This window comes from Lineus longissimus, chromosome 10, assembly GCF_910592395.1.
Source record: "Lineus longissimus chromosome 10, tnLinLong1.2, whole genome shotgun sequence".
NCBI classification, from domain to species: domain Eukaryota; kingdom Metazoa; phylum Nemertea; class Pilidiophora; order Heteronemertea; family Lineidae; genus Lineus; species Lineus longissimus.
Genome location: NC_088317.1, coordinates 10,661,584 through 10,679,294, shown reverse-complemented (window position 1 = coordinate 10,679,294; position 17,711 = coordinate 10,661,584). Strand labels below are relative to the sequence as shown.

The 17,711-nt window shown below is 43.2% G+C and overlaps 2 protein-coding genes across 2 annotated transcripts; one reads left to right on the top strand and one right to left on the bottom strand.

Annotated features, from left to right (window-relative positions):
- Positions 1–9,555: 9,555 nt before the first annotated feature.
- LOC135494895 (uncharacterized) lies at positions 9,556–11,116 on the bottom strand. Its single transcript, XM_064783207.1, has 3 exons — positions 10,574–11,116; positions 10,083–10,262; positions 9,556–9,822 (listed from the first exon to the last, which is right to left on the bottom strand). The coding sequence occupies exons 1-3, from the start codon at positions 10,814–10,816 to the stop codon at positions 9,625–9,627; spliced, it is 621 nt and encodes a 206-aa protein (XP_064639277.1). The 5' UTR covers positions 10,817–11,116; the 3' UTR covers positions 9,556–9,624.
- A 4,997-nt stretch (positions 11,117–16,113) lies between these two features.
- LOC135494310 (uncharacterized) lies at positions 16,114–17,160 on the top strand. The gene has a single exon (XM_064782223.1). The coding sequence runs from the start codon at positions 16,114–16,116 to the stop codon at positions 17,158–17,160; it is 1,047 nt and encodes a 348-aa protein (XP_064638293.1).
- The last annotated feature ends 551 nt before the right edge of the window (positions 17,161–17,711 follow it).

Below are 17,711 nucleotides of genomic sequence, written 5' to 3'. Positions count from 1 at the left end.
TCCGTTGAGTTTACCGATTTCTCCGCGATCTTCCGGTGGTGGTTGCTATCCCATTTGTTGAAATTAATTTAAATTAATTTAAATCTTCATGGGAATTCGCTACATCATATGCCTAAGAAATTGGCCAATTATATTAATATTTTTATTAGAGAAATATGCGTCCTAAATAATGACAGAAAAGGGTGGTTTATTTCAATTTTGTGTCGACATGATGAAGGTCACGTGACATAAAAACAAAACAATCGCACACACCCGTCCAAAAAAGGCACTTTAAGAAAAACAAATACGTTTTTCCAGCTTAAAACCACACTGACGACTAAGTTATATTGGTCTTCTGCCCAAATCTGAAGTATCAAAATGAATTACAAACTAGAACTAGCTCTATTTAGCAAAAGTTGCGTGAAAAATTCGGGTGAGCGACATTCTGCACCCTAGCGGCCAATAATTAAACTACTTTCAGCCGTCTGCTCCGGTCTCGTTAGGGAGTTTTTCCCAAATGTACGCGATGATGACGTGCCCGATTAACAGGACGTAACATCTATTTTAAAATGCGTTTCCAAAGTGAATGCATGAGGACAACCTATTTGTGTCGTATATCACTGGAAACGCCCGATTCCCGTGAATAAGGACTACATTACCAAAACAAAAATGTGTCGGAAGGAACTATATGGATGGTCCCATCGCACCCCCCCCCCCCCCTCCAGCAGTATGACACAGAAGGGCTAGTTGACTGTCCACCGGGGGGGGGGGGGGGGGTTGGGGGGAGCTTCCCCCCAACGCACTGGTAAAAACCTATGTCGACGGAGGGGGGTTTGGGGGGTGTCCCCCCATTGTAACAGCTGTAGTTGTTAGAGCTTGCACTTAACATATGCTCGTAGGGGGGTTCGGGGGAGCTCCCCCGACCTAAAGGGGGGCTCACTAAGTTCTTGACTTTACATATTAGTAGTCAATTGGACTTTTATTTATGAAGAAGCTATATTTTGAGAGCATGCAGTGAACGTCAAGTTTTCATAATTGTCGATACATGTGCGGTATCTATAATAAAATTCGGAGTTGGCCATGGACAACTGAGGTACCGATTTCAGCTTACTCCTTTGGTCGAATGACGTGATTTTTCCACTGTGAGTTACCGTCATTGCCATCTTGCGGCTGCACCACCGAAACCAAGAATATTTGGGGATCTTCTCGAGTTTTTAAGTGTTTTTTGCTCAGATATTGGTGATTTTGTGACAACTCCATTTGACATGGTAAACCACCCCGTGTTCATTTCCGAGTCAGCCGTGGATCGCGCATCTATATCTGTCTTCGGTCATTTGGATGTGTGTTCGGTGAGAAGTCTCGGGGAGTGCGACAATCAGCAGACCTTGGGCTAACTTGACGTCTCGGGGTAGTGGCAGTGGGTGTTCAAAGAAATACTCAATTGACAATGCCCGTACCAGTACAACCCGTCCGTAGGACGGGTACCAACTAGTTGTGTTATAATTCTCGAAATAGTGAAATACCGTCATTCCTTCAAAAGAGACTTGTGTGCCTATATTTGAATATACTGTCTTTTCATCGACAAACCACTGGTTCCTAATATTCAGGCCAAACCCACTTTATGATGGTACGTAGTAGAGGATCACAATACAAGCATGGTAAGGACCAATAGCAGTAGACTGTCAACTTGGAAGGCAGGCCTAGGTTTTAGAGGGGCTGCTGTATGTTTCGCAGGTGACCTAATAGGGTTGCGTCATTTGTACGGACGAGTGCCGCGGCGGAATAATACGGGGTGTCCCACTTAAATACTCCACCGGTTTTTACGGGGTGTTTAATTTCAAAATTTGAGTACCTTAAAAAGCGTCAAAAAGGCAAGGAACTTCGAACAACAATGTCTGGTCCATAGTTTGGAATCCGAGAGAATTACCTTAGCATTTTAGTTGGGACACCACGTAGGCCTAAAAGGGCAAAAACTATTGAGTAATCAGTGAGGTTTCAGGCGTATATAAAGTTTGGGTACTGTCGGAAACCTCTTCTTGCCTTGCCTACAACTTGTAGAAATATGGATGAGCCACTGCCTAAAAGAAAGCGTAGTTATTCCGTGTCGGAGAAGCTGCGATACCTGCGAGACTTTGAGATTGCCATTGGAAATGGCACTGTGCGAACGATGACAGAATTTGCCAACCACCACAACATACCTTTTGAGACGTTTCGCAGGTGGAACCGTCATGACCTGGAATTGAAGGAGGAGCAGAACCGGGGCAAAGACCGAAAGGTGAAGCAGAGGTTGATTGGTTACTGGCCTGAGGTCGAAGACCAACTAGAAATTTGGTTCCGGGATGTTCGGCGAAGACGTCTACCTGTTGTGATCCAGGATGTCCAGGAGAAGGCCGTGCAACTATTCCAGACCTGGTGGGATGCCCTCACAGAAGAGCGCCGACAACTCGCCACAGAGGCAAAACCACTAATGCATGATTTCCATTCATCCAACGGCTGGGTGGAACTTTTTATGAAGAGGAAGGACATCAGCCTGCGAAAAGTCACGAAGAACACTACCACCATGCCAGAAAACGCCGTTGTCCTGGTTCGAAACTTTCGCGATGAAATAACCAACACCATCGAAAATTTTGGTATACCAATGCGCCTGTTTTTCAACATGGACCAGACTTTCCTCCTTTTTGACCTCCGCCTAATGTACACCCTCAATGAGAAAGGCGGCAAGGCTGTTGATGTACGAACCTCCAGGAAGAATCCAAAGCTGGGATGTTCTGTTACACTTTGCGTGGCGGCGAATGGCGATAAGATGCGAGCCCACATCACCTTTCCGAGAAGAGGATTTGTTCGCGCGCTTCGAGCTCTGGAAGAGGCCGAGTTGCCCGAAAACGTTGTGGTCACATCGTCCGCCACGGGATGGGTCAAACAGGAGACGATTCACCATTGGCTTGACGAAATCTTCATCCCATACGTCCATGAGGCCCATGCTGAACAGTTCATACTTTTGGTGGATCAGTTCAGAGTACATCGAACGGAGAACTTCAGGAATCGTCTCACTGCAGAAGGGGGCAGACTCAACTTTGTACCGGCCGGATGCACACCTTTATACCTTGCATATTCTGGCCAGGGCAGGTCTTTGAATTTGGTGCTGTTGGCTGCAAAATCATGACTTTTTGTCGATTTTGTCCTCTTTCGTCGCTTTGGCACAGTTGTACCACTCTTTGAAATGTCTCTCATTTCTCCAAAAATGTCCAGATATGACTTTCCTTTGTTGGAGAGTTGTGGGATGTCATGTACATTAGTTTGAAAAAAATCTCAAAATGTTAACCCCTGAAATGTACCTTCATTGAGACAAGACCACTAATGAATATTCATAGGTTGGAAGGTCGAGGCCTATCAATTAGACGAGTGCATGTTTTTTACTCTCAAGTACATATTTGGAGAGGTATTGAAAAAATATTTGCTGTGGCAAGTCTACAGATATAAAGAAATTATTTGATGAAAAAATTAATTTCGAATTTTGCTAATTGGGTAATAGGGGGCGTGTTTTGAGTTTTTTCTGCCAGTTGGCTGAAAACAGTGGAAATATCAAAGTCTGTCTAATTTGTCGATTATAAAAAAATTTCCGTGGTCAATCACCAATTTCCATCGCACCAGTTACTCGCAAGACTAACCCGTATATCATATCCGAATTTCAGTTTCACTACTTGACGCGTTCTTTGATGCGTCGCGGTCAAACATTGACAATTTAACTGCTAAAAGGCTTAAAAAATCAATTGTGGTCTTTTCTCAGATTGTGCGGGAGATTTGTTTGATGACGATTTGGTTGTTGATGAAGGCAATGGTGTGATTCAACCCTACATGTACGAGCCAGCAGTGGAGAGTGCGAGAGACGATTCAGATTCTTGTTCTGAATCGGGCGAAGGTGATGATGGGGAGATGGAGGATGAGCGACTTGATCGCATAGGAAATATCAATTGGTGAGTTCCAAGTGCAGTGGCAGTGCACTGTGCATGCCATGTGTATAGGCGCGGCATCAGCTGGACATTATAGGGGGCCTATGCTGATATGAGCCATGTCATCATGTGCATGTATTCATGTACATCTCTACATAGGGTTCCATCGTTCACGGATCGAGTGTTGTCAGTAAACAATTGGCGTTTTTCACCTCGAATATGTCGAAACCACAACGTATCTTGAGTTGAGTGAGTTCATTCCACATGGTTATTTTATAGTAAGTAGGATCTCGGATCGGAATACTAAGCCTCAGGGTTTGGTAGTAGGCCTACTCGAATGGAGTGAACTCTAGGCCTAATAATTTGGATTATTACTGTACTGAGACTCTTCCATTGCGGAGCATTACCACACCAAATAGTGAAATACTACACCCGCGCAAAGACAACAGTTTATTCTCACCGTAACAACTTATTAAAGGCGAAAGCCTTCGACAATACTTCATTAATTGATTGATTGAAACAATGCTAAATCTTACTGAGCTGAGCTCCAGGGGCCTGCCTCTCACTCAAATTTGGCCTACCCTTGGCCTAGGCCCTGATTCATTGATGGCAATGGCTATCGAAATATCATCACTGCTGTATAACAATAACATTTATATTATACTTGTATTTGTAGGTGCCATTGTGGTGTCTGCACTCCACACGAGAAGGGGAGGGAATCCTTGTGCTGCTCAGACTATTCACCAGTCCAGGCCAAGAAGGATGAGCTGAAAGTAGAGTGCATCACGCAACACCCAGGTTTTTCCAGCACCTGTCTTGATAGATGGGTGCTGGAAATGTCGATGTATCACTACATCGAAGAGCAGGGACAAATAGGCGATGACCAGCCCATTCACAAGTAAGTAATGATGACCACCTCCATCGCTGTATAATTGAAGACAAGAAAAGGCAATATCAATTCAGAAATGAGATTTTTTTCTCCCTTTGAAGACTAGAAATATAGAAAATAGATATAATAAAATGTATCTACATGTATTTAGTAATAATATTACAAGTTTTCAATAAATTTAAAAAAAACTGTCAATTAAATATACAAACATTATTTTCTTCCCAACAATTTCAGGTTATATCGATACGTGGCCTATAGGAACCTTGTCCGTTGGGTTTGGAAGAGGTTGGGGAGAAGGAACCGTTTGCCGCTCCCTGTTTGTGCTCGGGACAAGATACGTGCTGCTTGGCCTGCTCCGGACAATGACGGGTACACAGGATTCAAGTATCCTACGTTCAATTGATTTGGTGTGACCGTTCAATTGATCTGTGATAGTGAACTCTGATGGTGCTATGAATGAACTCTACAGTTTGTTAAACCTCGTTTTCGTTTCTTCTACAACTTTCATCTTGTCCTGCTTGTCGTACTTTGAGCACACTGGACCTGGAATAGGATGAGTCACTTGGTACTACCCTTTGCATCTCTTGCCAATGTTGTGACGATCAGTGATCGTTTGTTATTGCGATCAGCTGACTTCTCCCTTGACCCGGTTTGACCCCGTTATTGTATTATTATTTCCGCGCCAAAAAATTGTTTACCGAGATTTTGCGAGATGTTGGCGAGACTTAGGTAACACCCATGGGCATGTGTGTTCAAGACAGCACTTCGACTCCGTCCGCGATTGAGTGAGGATCGCCGCCGGTTCTGTACTATTCTATAGATGACAACGCCCAGAAGTTCGTAGCGAGATGGTTGAAATGGTTGAAGCAGCGTTGAAATGGTGGTAACGTTTTTATGATTGATTCACGCCGTACTTTACCGATAGAATGGAAAATGCCATAATTTTACCGGTGTGAAGCCTTTCACGCTTTACGTACATTTGTATACGGCCGATGCACTGACCGTGTGTATCGTGCTGTGTTTGTAAACGTATCACCAGTTTGTGTCTTCCTCTCGCTAATGTATAGCTATCTGTGCATTTAATTGACATGGTTTTCTATAGTTTGAGAAGGGGTCTAAAAGGGGGGTGTATTAATGTTTGAAGGTGCATTCTGGTCTTTGCGGACCAGGTGCTTCGAATAGGCTCGCGTAGATCAGGTCGACCTGAGCAACTTTCCACTCCACTCTTTTAGGCCTATTTTCGATGAATGGGCTGTAATGTTGTTGATTCTCGGTTAGAATGAATCGTTATCGTTTAGTATTTTAGTCCATTGGTGTTATTGGACATACTCGAACCTGTTATATAGACTTTAAAAATTATAGACCGTGCGAACGGATTTCTGGAAAACCATTATATAAAACCCAGTTGTATTTTGGGACTAAAAAGATGTTGTGTTAACCCACGTTTTAATCTGTGTATGTTGAATTCAGGTGACTGTTTGATAGTTATATAGTTAGAAGCCAGTGGGTGTGATTCCATCACTGTCTCTCCGCTTACGCCAGAAGCCGTGTTGACGATTTGGACGAATCCGCCCTGCAGAGATCGAGAAGGACGAGGCCTTGCTGTTGACGTCCCTCCCCGTTTATAGAATACCCGTGGCGGTATAGTATTCTTAATTTACTGGTTAGTTTATTGTTACGACCTGCCGGCTAGTTAGGACTAGTCTGTTGCCATCTGGGCAGAACCGGTTGAGTCGAAGTCATTTATATAGTCCTAGCTAGCGGTCAGATTGCTTCAGTCAGCCTGAGTCAATGTTACAGACTGTTTGTGTTATAGCACGCTTTGAGTTGTGAGAAGCATTTTAGTATATATCCCTTAGCGGAAAAAACTTGTATTGATATATTCCCCTTGGTGGGAAGATAATTTGATATATATATATAATCTACTACGCCCTTCTACTGACGTTCCGGGCTGGAATACCGAAGTCTGCAATCGAACACGAGACGGAGGATAGCCTGTTGTAGATGCCGGAGAAGAGACACCGCAATCGTGTGTAAAACTAGTACGGAGCCGCTGGCTCTAGGCTGAAGCATTTACAGCTATAGTGAATTGTAGGTATCTTATGATAGCTTGTACCATATAAAAATACAGTCCTCTTCATAAAGTAATTAACCTCTGGCATAGTTCTTATCGTCATCTTGTCAATTCGTTGATCGCCAGAACAGCCAATTTGTAAGATGGCAGGTCATCTCTCCGCTTCAGCAGGTCCTCCAGAATTAGCTGTACATAGTCTGAAAACATAAAGGGAAGTATTAATACAAGTAATCTTGTTTCTTCTTGTTTCTTGCAGTGCTAGCACTAAAGTAACGATGCTGGCCGTTATACCTACCATATGTTGATTCAATTTTGACCTCTTTTGCTACTGCAGCTCCTCCTCTCCCCTTGGGGTATGAAATCGACCACTGCGGCTGTTCATCTTGTCCCATACGCTGTTTCCGATTTGAATTTTCATTAAAGTGGAGTGTGGCGAGCAGTAACCTGTAAAGAGAATTTGTAATACTGGCATGACTGGTCAATGGAATATTGACTTCTGATTTGTTCCAGAACTTCGTTAAACTTGACACAAGGGCAAGGTTTGTCATGTTGACATTGCTATTACTAACGTACCTGTACAAGGCTTACATCCAGCACCTTACCGGCTGACTCATCCATCAAACTGTAGCTCCCATATTTGGCAGTGTGGCCTGGCGAGCAACACCTCGCATCTCCAGACATGTTCATACTCATTGTCGAAATCATAATGTTTGCCGGATCTGAAATAGTAAATAATTATGGTTAAAGATTTGACAATGATTGTTTTTTATCAGTTTATAAACTCACTGTAGAGCATCATTAGTGAGTCCTTTATGAAAAAAGTAAAGTTTTATTAGTGTTAACACTAATAACAGGTCCCAGAAACTGCCATACCGGTACTTTTATGACTATCATTCTATTCATTCACTCTAATACAATTCAATTGTTTTACAGAATCAATTTCTCAAGAAAGCTACAACAAACACTTACACATTTTCATCATCAAGGAGCGAGTCATCAAATTCTTGACAATAATCATCTTCACATGGCTCCCAGTCTTCATCGTCACTGTCATCAGTCTTCATCGTTTCCTGACTTGGAAAGTGCACCTCTTCATCCTCCATGTCTTCATCACTTGGTTTCAAGCCTGAAAATATTGGGGTGGTCAAAGACATTGTCTGGCACCAAACTGTGACTTATCTGTCGTATTGCCAGGCACAAACCAAAATTGTGTTAGATAGTAGAACCCAAACTGTCTGACACCTTGTCAGGTTGCTACTAGTATCAACATAATTTTCAGGTTTGGGGTTACCTTGGAAAACTGGCACATCAATGTCAAACAGATCTGTCTGAATGGCAATTTCTCGGACTTCTGGTTCTGCCTGACAGCCAATATCCCCGGTGCAGGAGGTTGTCTATGGCAAGCCGTTTGCTTCAAAAAGTCGAGATGATTTTTTTCAAGTCGAGATTTTTTTTTCAAGTCAAGAAAAAATATTTCAAGTCAAGAAATTTCTTCAAAAAGTTGAGATTAGTATTTTCAAGTTTACACATTTTTTTTTCAATTCTACAAGTTTGTTTTTTTTTAAGTCGACTTTTTAAATATATATACATATTTTTTTTTTAAGTAAAAAAAAAAGTTTTTTTCATTAATTTTTTTATATACAACTTATCAGTTGATTATTTTTCTAATTCTTTTAAATTTTTTTTCAAGTCGATAAAAATTTATTGTAAATGACAAATTTCCTATTCAACAAAAAAAAACACATTCGAGACAGAAAAAATAAGTCGAACATTATGACGTCATCACTTTTCGTGTACAGTATGTAGACTCGTCCCCAACCGTTCTCTTGCTGACTTCGCATTCTAATGCCCACATATATACATAGCAGGGGACCAGTCTATACAGTATGCAAGATAGCGGGAGGCGATGTTGTTGACATTGCCGAGTGTCTGCGTCAGTGTCCCGCTATGGTCCGGCGATCTGAAAGGGCCAGACAATCATCAGATCAAAACAAACTAGAGAACTGTTCCAGGCTACTAGATGACATTCTAGGAATTCTGAGTGCGCTGTATATACGTGCATGCGATCACTTCGGTGCCGGTGTAACATCTGTGGTTGTTCCCCATGTGTCAGTGTTTCCAAACAATAGGCAGCTAGAGAGACCACGACTTTTCAATAGGGGGGATACACAGAAAAACTTGTCAATCTATTTTTGAGCGTTCCCAAACAATGAGGGGAAACACTCAAAAACAGAAACACTCAAAAACATTACACCGGTTCCGTTTTGGCAGAAGATTTTGCGGAGGTCTTGGTGCCTATGCACAGCACTAACGATCAGGTATTGCACGCGATAGAGGGTTTGCAGAATAACACGACACACGGGCCTGATCGCGGCTGGCCAGGTGTTGAATTAGGCGGCGCGCGCAATGTACACAAAAACTGATGACGTCATAATGTTCGACTTTATTTTTGTAGCGCTCGACTGATTATTTTCTCGAGTATGAAATTTTTACTCGAGTATGAAATTTTTACTTTCGACACTATTTCGGTATTTATTATGTATCATTATTATATTTTACAAACACTATTTTAATTTTTATAATCATTTTTTTCTCGCAGTGAAATTTTTATTAATTGATTTAACTTCAATAAGTTAAATGAGAAGAAAAATAAATATCTCGACTTGAAAAAAGAAATTTATTTCAAATTTTTTTTCTTGACTTGAAAAAAATCATTTCGACTAGAAAAAAAATCATTTCGACTTTTTGAAGCAAACGGCTTGCCATATGAAAAAAATCATCTCGACTTTTTGAAGCAAACGGCTTGCCATAGTTGTCTGTGAACCTTTGTTCCGAGACCCAGTGACAATATTGACCTGGACAGCCTTGGCAAACCGCATGGAGACTGAGGAGCCAACTTGTGTCCCAATGGCAAAGGTTTCAGGGTGTTCCTGCAAAGATAAGAAATAGAATTGAGGCTATTGTTCCGGGGATGTTGTTTGCATTAACTTTCACTACATTATTAATGCAGCTAATTTTTATTACAAGATAGTGGGATTAATCCATCCTCTGATTTATTAGTCTACACTGTTCGGGACATTTATCTATGTAAATATGATCACCCAATATAACCAGTTTTTGTAGAGCCACACCCTGAAGTCAGTTAATAGTAAGCTTATGACACATGGGGCTGGGTTATGATTGAACATACTTGTGGCAAAACCTCCAAATCGTCTAAACTCTGTGGCAGTACTGCATCCTCTATCAGGTGATTGCCAACCTCCTCAAATCGGCCTTCATCAGCCATCAAAAAACCATCATCCTGCTCAGCTGTCTCCTCCGCCTCCTCTCCATACAACACGTTGTATCCCGCTACCACCTCTGCTACAGCCTACGAAATGAGAAACAAATATTTTAAATAGAAGGCCTATCATAATTGACTAATAGGAGTAGGACTTTTGTATTTGACTTGCTCCTACAGCTGAAGGTAGCCTAGTAGGTGCAGTCGTGCAGTATCAATTATGAAAATTATCAAGTTGTAGTCTTAAAAGCTCCTCAGGCCCCAGCAACACCACATCCTACACTTCACCATGCCTACCCCATGGTCATGCACTCGAGATGGAGGTATTCCTAGCCTAGGCCTATGGCCATGGGGTATAATTTCATACCTACTATACTGATTTCATAATAAATAATAATCACCTGCTGATGTGCCCTCTTCTGCACAGCTAACCGCGGCGCACTGGTTGTAGGCGTACCATCCATGGCATCGCCTTCACCATGACTGAAGAGTGTAGGGAAGGCACCTGGCTTCAACAGGCGTTTTTTAGGGTCAAATCCTATCGCACGGCATATGGCTGGGTCCAGCAGGTAATCTCCGGCAACGAAGTGCTTCGAACATTCCCTCGCACCGAGAGACGGGACGATGCATGCGTCTATACCCATACTTTTCGGGCCTTCTTGTCGCGAGGAAAATTGTAATAACCGACCCCATCTACTTTCAACACCTTCGTTGAATCACTGCTGCAGTTTGGTGCGACGCAGTAAACCATTTTTGCTTTAGAACATTTAAAATAATTGGTTTTACATGGTAGGAACGGCGTGAACGCAACCAGAAAGTAGAATCAGCTGTCAGATGAATGAAAACAAAACTGGTCTCCTGTCTTGCGCAGGCATCTACAGCATGGCGTTTGTGTATGCAGGCAGTGGGATCAGTCTAACAATGACAGCACTAGTGACGTCACTCCTCATTTGGAATTCCCCAAAACCGCGAGAGTTTCCGAACGAAATACGAACTTTGCCGAAGCAAATTCACGCTGAGACAGGGCGGTTTATTTGAATTTCTTTATTCCATGCGATATTTATGCAAATAAATTTACTACATTTGACATCTAAAGGTAACAAAAGGTTATCCTGATGTACTTTGATTAAGATTAGGCCTAACTTTGGCATTTAACCTTTAAGAAAGAATACTTCAAGGTCAGAAGTGACATTTTAGATATCTTGTCCGAAGAAGAGGTAGAGGATGAGTGTCAGAACATAAGCATGTTTCACCGGGAATTTAGGCGTGTTGATGATAAAGCGACGAGCTATATAAAAGAAGTTGAAGCAGAAGTTTCACGGTCAAGTTCCTCATCCGATCAGAGTGTACACCACTTAACAAGCAGAAGTAGGAATGCACGGGCAATAAAGCTGCCAAAATTGGATTTGCCTACGTTTAATGGAGATATACTGCAGTTTACAGCGTTTTGGGACTTGTTCACTTGTGCAGTGCATGCAAATGAGGGATTATCTGGTGTACAGAAGTTTGCTTATTTGAGATCATCCTTGAAGGGAGCTGCTCTAAAATCTATAGAGGGATTTGAAGTGACAGATATCAACTATCAACATGCAGTAAAGGTACTCTGTCAAAGATTTGGTCGCAAACGTCAGATCGTCTCATCACTGGTGAAGTCCATTGTCACAGCAACCTGTAAGGATTCTGAGAAACCTACGTCATTGCGCGAACTCCACGACTTGCTACAGAATAGGGTGCGTGCCTTGGAAGCCATGGGATTTGACTCAACAGATGAAAACGTTCGAATGCTGGTAATTGAAGATAAGTCCAGAGCTCACAGAGAAATGGGAGTTACACACAGCAGATATTGATGATGATGATATCACAGTCAATTCAATCTTCCAGTTCCTACATAACCAGATTTTGTCTAAGGAAGCAAGGGAGAGGACTTCAGGAGCATCAGCTGGGAACAAGCCAGTTGATAAACAGCATGGACCAGGGAAACAGTCGAGGTATAACCAGGGTTATCATACGGGTAACAAGAGCAAAGAATTCACAGCATCAGCACTTCTTGGCGGCACAAGGAGCATCAGTTGCGGGTTTTGCACTAGAAGCGGACATGAGGCTTGGGACTGTAAAGAAGCCAAGAAGAAGACAGTCAACGAACGTTGGGATTTAGCAAAGCGGAACAAGCTTTGTTACAACTGCCTGAGAGTAATGAATTTCAACCATTCAGTTAAATCCTGCAATTCGCCGACTTGCCCCGTTGACGGATGTGGAAGAAAACAGCATCGTCTACTTCACAATAAATCTCAGGAAAGCGACAAGAAGAACGTGACCATCAGTGGATTTGTTGCGGCAGGTCCATCCAAAACTACTGAAGTGTTGTTACAGACTGCACAGACAACTGTGATTACCGAGGATGGATCAAGAGTTCCAGTCCGAGTGTTGCTAGACCCTGGTAGCTGAAGGATAATTACAGCCAGGCGCTGCGGAGATTGGAGTCAGTCGAAAGAAGATTAAAAGTTGGCAATCAAAGCAGTTTGAACTACAAGGAAGCGATAGAGCAGTATGAAAACATGGGTTTTTCGGAAAAGGTCAAGAGTGACGTTGATCAGGCCAAGACTGTCTACTACCTTCCCCATCATGCAGTAGTAAGAGAGGATAAAACTACAACCAAGACAAGAATCGTATTCGATGCAAGTGATAAGCATGGCGTGTCATTGAACGATTGCCTACACCAAGGTCCCGCCTTACAGCCAAACCTTGTCGCCGTATTGCTGCGATTTCGTATGAACAACATCGCATTGATGGCAGACGTGAAGAAGATGTTTCTTCAAATCAAGATTAGAGAGGAGGATCGTGACGTGCATCGATACCTATGGAGAGATGGGAACTCAGACCGGCCTCCAGAGATCTACAGAATGAACCGAGTCACATTTGGGGTAAATGCGAGTCCATTTCTTGCCATAGCGACCGTGAAGCATCACACTCGAAGGCTTGAGAAGGTTTACCCGCAAGCGGCAAGAGAGATCCAAGACAATATGTATGTTGACGACTGCCTGTCGGGAGCAGCTGGAGTCCCACAAGCTTTAGACCTGAAGACAGATCTAAAGGATTTGATGAGAGATGGTGGTTTTGATTTGACCAAGTTGGCTAGTAACTCCAAAGAATATTATGGAACAAATAGAACCTCAGGATAGAGCTCCATCCGCTGTGATTGACATGAGCACGGGTGAGTCACTAAAGACACTAGGAATTGCATGGAATACGTCAGATGACACCTTCCGCTTCCCAACGGTGAAGAATTTGATTGACTTGGAGGATCCTGAAACAAAACGGAGTCTCTTAAGTATCGCATCAAAAATAGTTGATCCCATGGGAATGCTATCACCTTATGTCATCAGAGCAAAGTTGCTTTTCCAAGAGTTATGGCAGAAGGGTTTAGGCTGGGATGATACATTGGATGAGACAACAGCACAGAAATGGCGCATATGGAAAGGAGAGCTGAAGGAGTTGGATCAATTGGAGATTCCCCGATGTTTACCCCTGGGACTAGGAGAAATCTCAAGCATTGAACTTCATGGATTTGGAGACGCATCAGAGAAGGCGTACGGAGCAGCGGTATACATCAGAGTGGTAGACCAGAATGGGTACACCGCAACAAGATTGGTGATGTCAAAGTCAAAAGTAGCGCCAGTGAAGAAAGTGTCACTACCTAGACTTGAACTTCTAGCAGCTGTATATCTATATAATAATACTGGAAGGGGGACGAATAAACTCACACTTAGAGGCCTTGGATCGCCTTGAAATTTTGCATGAATGGTGGTGACACCTTACCCTGATGCAACGTCTTGGTTTTGTTCAAAAGTTTACTTCAGCAGAGCAGTAATGAGGGATTTTTAATCGGACACTGTCACTTCTCCTTACCACTCACAGAAGCCAAGCCATTGCTGTTAAGTTATGCAGGGGCCTAATCAATTATCTGCACTCCCTCTGGGGTGAATAACATTACCTTTTGAACAGCTGGCTGTAGGGGGATGATTGGAACAGCCGGTATACCTGCTGACCTGCTGAACCCAAATAATGTTATTTTCAATCCACGATTGCAGGTCACCTGATTTTCGAGATTTCGCGGGATATGAAATTGTAAACAAACGCATGTGTGAAGTTCAAATGTAAACAAAATGCTGAACCCAATTTAATGTTATTTTCAATCCACGATTGCAGGTCACCTGATTTTCGAGATTTCGCGGGATATGAAATTGTAAACAAACGCATGTGTGAAGTTCAAATGTAAACAAAATGTATTTTTGGTACTTTTGGTTGCTGGACTTGGGTTTTCCCGCAGTTAGGAGCTGGGGTCAAATAGGAGGTCTATTGTTTATGGGTGCTGTTTTAGTCAGAGCTAGCCCTTGATTATGAAGGGATTTTCAAATTAAGGTGACCATGGTCTGTTTATGTGCTCACCAAAGCTTTCAATACTTGATGTATCTGAAGAGGCGAGCTGAACCTGACATAGCTTTATCAAAGAGCTGCTCATGGTGCTGAACTTTTAGCTTGCCTGTCGACTAAGTGCCTTGCCCGAGCCATTGCTACATGTAGGAGGAGCACGCATTTTAAAGTTAGAGTAGAGATAGAACAATTGGTTCGAGCCATTTGGAAGCCAACATGTGAAGGCCTATCTGAGTTCTCCTTCTTCTTCTCCGAATAAAAAGGGGCATATTGCTGACTAATGTACGAGCGTATTGACATTGCCTCATCATCTCTATCGGACCAATTGATATACTTTTTTATGCACGCATAGGGCCTACAGCACGCCACAGCTAGGTCCGAATCTGTGGACAAATGGTTTGTTTAATTTGTCTCATCGATATTACTCCTTTGATATTGCATTAGATTTTCATCGCAATTCAATATATTCAAGATATAGCCCATTTGAACCTGCCTGCGCCACGGGTATAATGCTAGTATACAAGATTAGTTAAGTTCGTCAAGGAGTCACTATCAAGAAACATAGACAGAGTTACAATGTGGACAGACAGTACAGTAACACTTGCTTGGATACGCAAGCCTAGTCATGTCTGGAAGACGTTTGTAGCTAATAGAGTGGAGGAAATCCAAACGACTTGGGAACCTGAGTTATGGAGACACTGTCCAGGAGAAGATAATCCTAGCGATTTGCTGACTCGTGGATTGCCAGCAGAAGACTTAGTCAATCGTGAGGAATGGTGGAGTGGACCTCAGTGGTTACCATTGTCGACAGATATGTGGCCCAAGGGAAAGTTGTCAGATGAGTCGAGTGAAGATCTAGAGGAGAAGAAGACAACAACGAGGTCCAATGTGGCCATCGTTGAGGAGCCTCCCAAGGATGCGCCAATAGATGCTAGCAGATATGGTTCATGGAACAAGCTTACCCGAGTGACAGCGAGAGTCTTTTGGGTCATACAAAAGTGGAGGGGGAGAATCCAGGATGATGAAAATACAGCTGGAAAGATACCAACACTCAACGTTGAAGATATCAGAAAGGCAGAGTTCTACTGGTATCGCCACATTCAGAGGAGCACATATAAAGACGAAATCCAGACATTGGAGAACAGAGGTGTTCTTAGGAAGAGTCGCATCCTTAAATTGGATCCCAAATTTGACGAAGTCAACAAAGTGCTCAGAGTAGGCGGCAGGTTACAGAACTCGGAGTTGAAAGAGAAGACCAAGCACCAAGTAATACTTCCGCACAACCATCCAATCGTGGACAAAATAGTCATGGACATGCATGAGGAGTGCATGCATGCATGCAGGATCCAAACCGAAGATGGCGCCGCTTCCTTCAGATAGAGTGTCTTTTTCGCCTGCCTTTTCCGTGGTTGGTGTAGATTTTGCTGGGCCGTTGTACGTACTCGAGGTACGTGGAAAAGACAAGCCGGAGAAGGTGTATATTTGCCTCTTCACCTGTGCGACGTCGAGGATGGTACATCTAGAGTTGACTCATCGACTAACAACAGACGAGTTTCTTCAGGCATTTAGGAGAATGGTTAACCGCCGAGGGATCTGCAACACAATGTGGTCTGATAATGCGCGAACATTCAAGTCTGCAGGATCTTTCATCAAAAAGGTCTTCGTTAGGGCAAATAGCATCAAAGAAACAGAGTTGGATACAGATGCATTGACTACGCAGTTAGCTGCCAAGGGGATAGAATGGAAATTTATCGTTGAGCGAGCTCCATGGCGAGGTGGCTGGTGGGAGCGGTTAGTTCGGTCAGTCAAGGAGTCATTGAGGAGAGCGTTAGGGAAGGCACTTCTTAGATACACTGAGCTGTACACAGTCTTGACAGATGTTGAAGCTGCGATCAACTCTCGACCGTTGACAACCATAAGTGATGATAGTAGAGATCTGGAACCGCTAACGCCAGCTCATCTTGCATTGGGAAGGCCGCTAATGGGAATACCAGATGTAGCAGAAGAAACATGGGAGGCAGCTGATACAATTGTGACGCAGCGCTACTTGTATAGACAAAAGTTAGCCAATCACTTCTGGAAGAGATGGCAAAACGAATATCTACCAAGTCTTACAGTGAGGAAAAAGTGGGAAACTGAGAAGCCACCGGTAGAAGTTGGAAGTATCGTGCTGATATCTGAGGATCGTACACCTAGAGGAAGTTGGCTGCTAGGACGGGTGGATGAAGTCTATATGGGAAAGGATGGAATCTGCAGGACCGTCGCAGTAAGGACGAAGAAGGGCGTACTAAAGAGACCGATTCAACGATTACACCACTTAGAGGCGGTGGCGGGTGGCAAAGCTGATCTTAGCAGCGAAACTGGCTCCAGTTCCACTCCAAACCCATGCTATGTTAGTGATCTCAGATCTAGCGTTGAAAATGAGAAAAATGCTCCTGATGAAAGTACTGGTCGAGATAGCGAAGATACATGTACAGACGATAACGAGAATATGGACAATGCCATTATGCGCAATCCCCACGGTGGGAAGGACTTTGCGAACAATAGTGTTGGTTGAATGCGAGTAGACCAAGGTGGGGAGGATGTTCCGATCCGTTCCAAATACGGGCGACTCGTTCAGAAGCCGCGAGGATTCGTCCATGATCAATACACCGCGCGGCGGTATGTCCGAAACTAAGTACGCATGCGCACTCGCTATGAGTATTATGACGTCATCTACGGACATTATATGTGACGTCATCCGTGATGCGAAGTTTGTGTTTATTGTTGGCCGCGGATTGCGCGTTTCTTTATTGTTAAGACGTTACGACGTTTTGACGTCGTGCCCCCCCCCCCCCCCCTCACAGTAGTTCCTAAGATCATTGATTTCTCGGTCCTCACACTATGTCAGTGTTGATTCAGCAGTTGTTTTGGCAAAGACATGTTTTTATGGAGTTTCTGAAACCTAGAGCGCTACTCAATAGGCGGCTAACAAGAAACTACACATTTATACTGTTGTTGCCGACGTATGTGTACACTGAACTTGGGATGTGCGTCGGCCCCGTGTTGAAATGCCGTCCAGTGCCAGTTGGTGAATTTTTTCGTTGATTTGTGCAAAATTCAACATAT